The 2,574-nt window shown below is 43.0% G+C and overlaps 1 protein-coding gene across 1 annotated transcript; it reads right to left on the bottom strand.

Annotated features, from left to right (window-relative positions):
• Positions 1 to 1,855: 1,855 nt before the first annotated feature.
• LACBIDRAFT_314369 (uncharacterized protein) lies at positions 1,856 to 2,073 on the bottom strand (the record flags this gene model as incomplete). Its single annotated transcript, XM_001888899.1, has 1 exon — positions 1,856 to 2,073. Exon 1 carries the CDS (start codon positions 2,051 to 2,053, stop codon positions 1,856 to 1,858), a length of 198 nt encoding a protein of 65 aa, XP_001888934.1. The 5' UTR covers positions 2,054 to 2,073.
• Between the last annotated feature and the right edge of the window lie 501 nt (positions 2,074 to 2,574).

Here is a 2,574-nt window from a genome sequence, read left to right as displayed (position 1 = left end):
GGGCATTTGTATAATGTATGGAGTGAGGGACGGAAGGATGAGAATGTGATGCTGAGCATTTTGATTTTGAGCTGGAAGTGGTGGTGGAATTGGGGTTGGTTGTGGGGATAATTTTACTACGGTACGGCTTGTGTCCTTGACTTTTTGATTGTGTTTTTCAACGAGGGTTAGTACAATTTGAGAAGTTGGGGGATGTTGCTTTATACATTGTGAAGGTGTGCGTTATAATACGATTCATTTACGTTCTGTTCAAAAAAGGCGAACGTCATGTGTATCTTCTTTTTTTTGAAAATATGTATATTGATTGATGATCAGCTATCTCTCTGTCTGGGAGTCGAACCCAGCTTTCGCGCGGACATCAACACTTATACCACTATATGACAGGCGCGTGTACTAACCGATATACTAACAAAGAGTGATTAGAGTTGTCATTTGAAGAGATCCGACACGGATTGGATTGTGCATAGTGGTCGATTCTCGTCCTTCTTTTTGCTTACGAAGCACGATAGGAATGAACTGAACCCCAGCCTCTGTGAATTTTTTTCAAATGTATCAAGTCATCCACAATTCTTTAAGAGAATCAAGATGCACCAGGTAGGGCACTGTATCACAGTAACGATCCAACGAATGGAGAGCAAAAATATATGCTATCCAACTTGATCTTCCAAAAATTAGAAGCGCAAACCACGACCTCCCAAATTTCGGATCTGCTGGTTATCCAATCTGATATTATAAGCGACAAAAACGAGTGAAGAAGTCTTTGACTCTCTGTCCGGGAATTGAACCCGGCTTTCGCGCAGTGTTAATCAAGTAATGATGGAAAGCTCGACATCACTGACAGCGCGTGTACTGACCGACATACCAACAGAGATTGGTTAGACCTCGATTATATCCTGACTTGAAGTCTTGACTATTGAGCGACACCGTGACTCTCAGCTAACGTAGGGGTGGCGTTGAAGCGCCGAGTCAACGGTTTTATCTGGTAAGAAAAGGATCAGAAAATATGTACCGAGTGCAGCGCACACATATGGCAGATTAGTACCAGTAACCAAACACATACCAAAGAAATGATAATAATGATATGTGGAGCATGTTGGCTGAAAATTTAACCTAACGTATGCGCCATCTGCCACACTACTGCACGTTCAATATGCTTTGTTTGCGCCAATTTGTTTGCGTATGCGTCACAGTCAGGTGCATCTTCAACGTCTCCATACTGTTTGCAAATTGTTTCTGTGGTTTCGTTTCCACTGCCTCGGAGAGTCCAGTGAAACAAAGGGCGTTGGTGTCAAACTTGCTTCTGGGAGTCCAATCGACCTTACCTGCGATTAAAGGGACACTAAGCATCTCTTTGAGCAATCTTTGAGACGACTTCCGCAATGAGTTGCCTACTGGAGTGTACGTCCGTACTTGGGACTCATGGTCTTGCATTATTCGTGGGCTCCATTAAGGTTTCACGAAGCACACGAACAACGGTCATACTTTGACTGGCATACTAGTCTCATATCTGCTGTTCTGCAAAAGAAATGTGAGGTTAGTCATCAATTTGCAACATCCGTCGTTTTTTGAGTGCATTATAGAAATTAAACAGGTCCCTGGTACGTTGGTCCGGCTTAAGCACGCCATTCCTCCCTCCGTATTGACCTCTTGCAAGCACCACATGCAATATTCATCCCAGAGATGAGGGTAGCGTTTGATTCTGGAGCAATGCGAGCATTGGGTCAGTCTGAAAATCAATTAGGCTTATTGCACTCTCTTGCCGTTCCGTGATTTCAGAAGGGGTTCATTAAAAGCGCAGTCCTTTCGTCCTCTTCGTTTCCCCTATTTCCTTGGTACCATACCCCGGAATGTCGAATCAGTTCACCGCACATCCATTTTTTAGGCCGCTCCGAAACGAATCTACGCACTCCTGCCGACTGGAAATGGACCAAAGATGTAATATTTCCACTCTTTTACACAGGCCATAGGGTCCTTCAGTTTGGGGTGTTTGTCTGTTCAGATGAGCCCCATTAGGCATGACTCGAGGCCAGATTTCATCGGTACTCACTGCCATCAACCACTATAATTGGACTATCTTGGTGTCGAGCTCCCACAAGGGGCAAACAGCTTTCGTCGCCAGGTAAAGAGGTGGTAAACAGTAGATAACTATGTTAAATCATTTATTCCACACTTGCAGAAAAAATGAGCAGTTAGATAAAATTATAATTTTCTTGCTTCAGAAATGAGTGATAAAAGTAAAATGTTGTTGCTGGAGTAGGAAGATGAGGGTTAGCCACAGCAAAAATGACGAGGCAACAATTTAATGTCATTGAAGGCTCATTCTGACATGCGGGAACAGGAACAAAGAATTTACATATTTGCAAAGCAACGAGGTGATCTGGCCCGCATAAGAATGTCTAATTCCCTGGCAATTAGTTAAATTCTTTGTTCCAATTCCTCATGTCAGGAACAGGCTTTCAATGACAATAACTTGTCGCCTCATCTTTGTTGCTGTGGCAAAACAGGGTTGATCTTTATCTTCCTACTCTGGCAACAACATTTTCTTTTTATCAATCATTCCTGCAAAGATAATGA

Source organism: Laccaria bicolor, genomic scaffold (assembly GCF_000143565.1).
Source record: "Laccaria bicolor S238N-H82 LACBIscaffold_60 genomic scaffold, whole genome shotgun sequence".
NCBI lineage: Eukaryota > Fungi > Basidiomycota > Agaricomycetes > Agaricales > Hydnangiaceae > Laccaria > Laccaria bicolor.
This window is presented reverse-complemented; position numbering and strand designations above follow the sequence as displayed.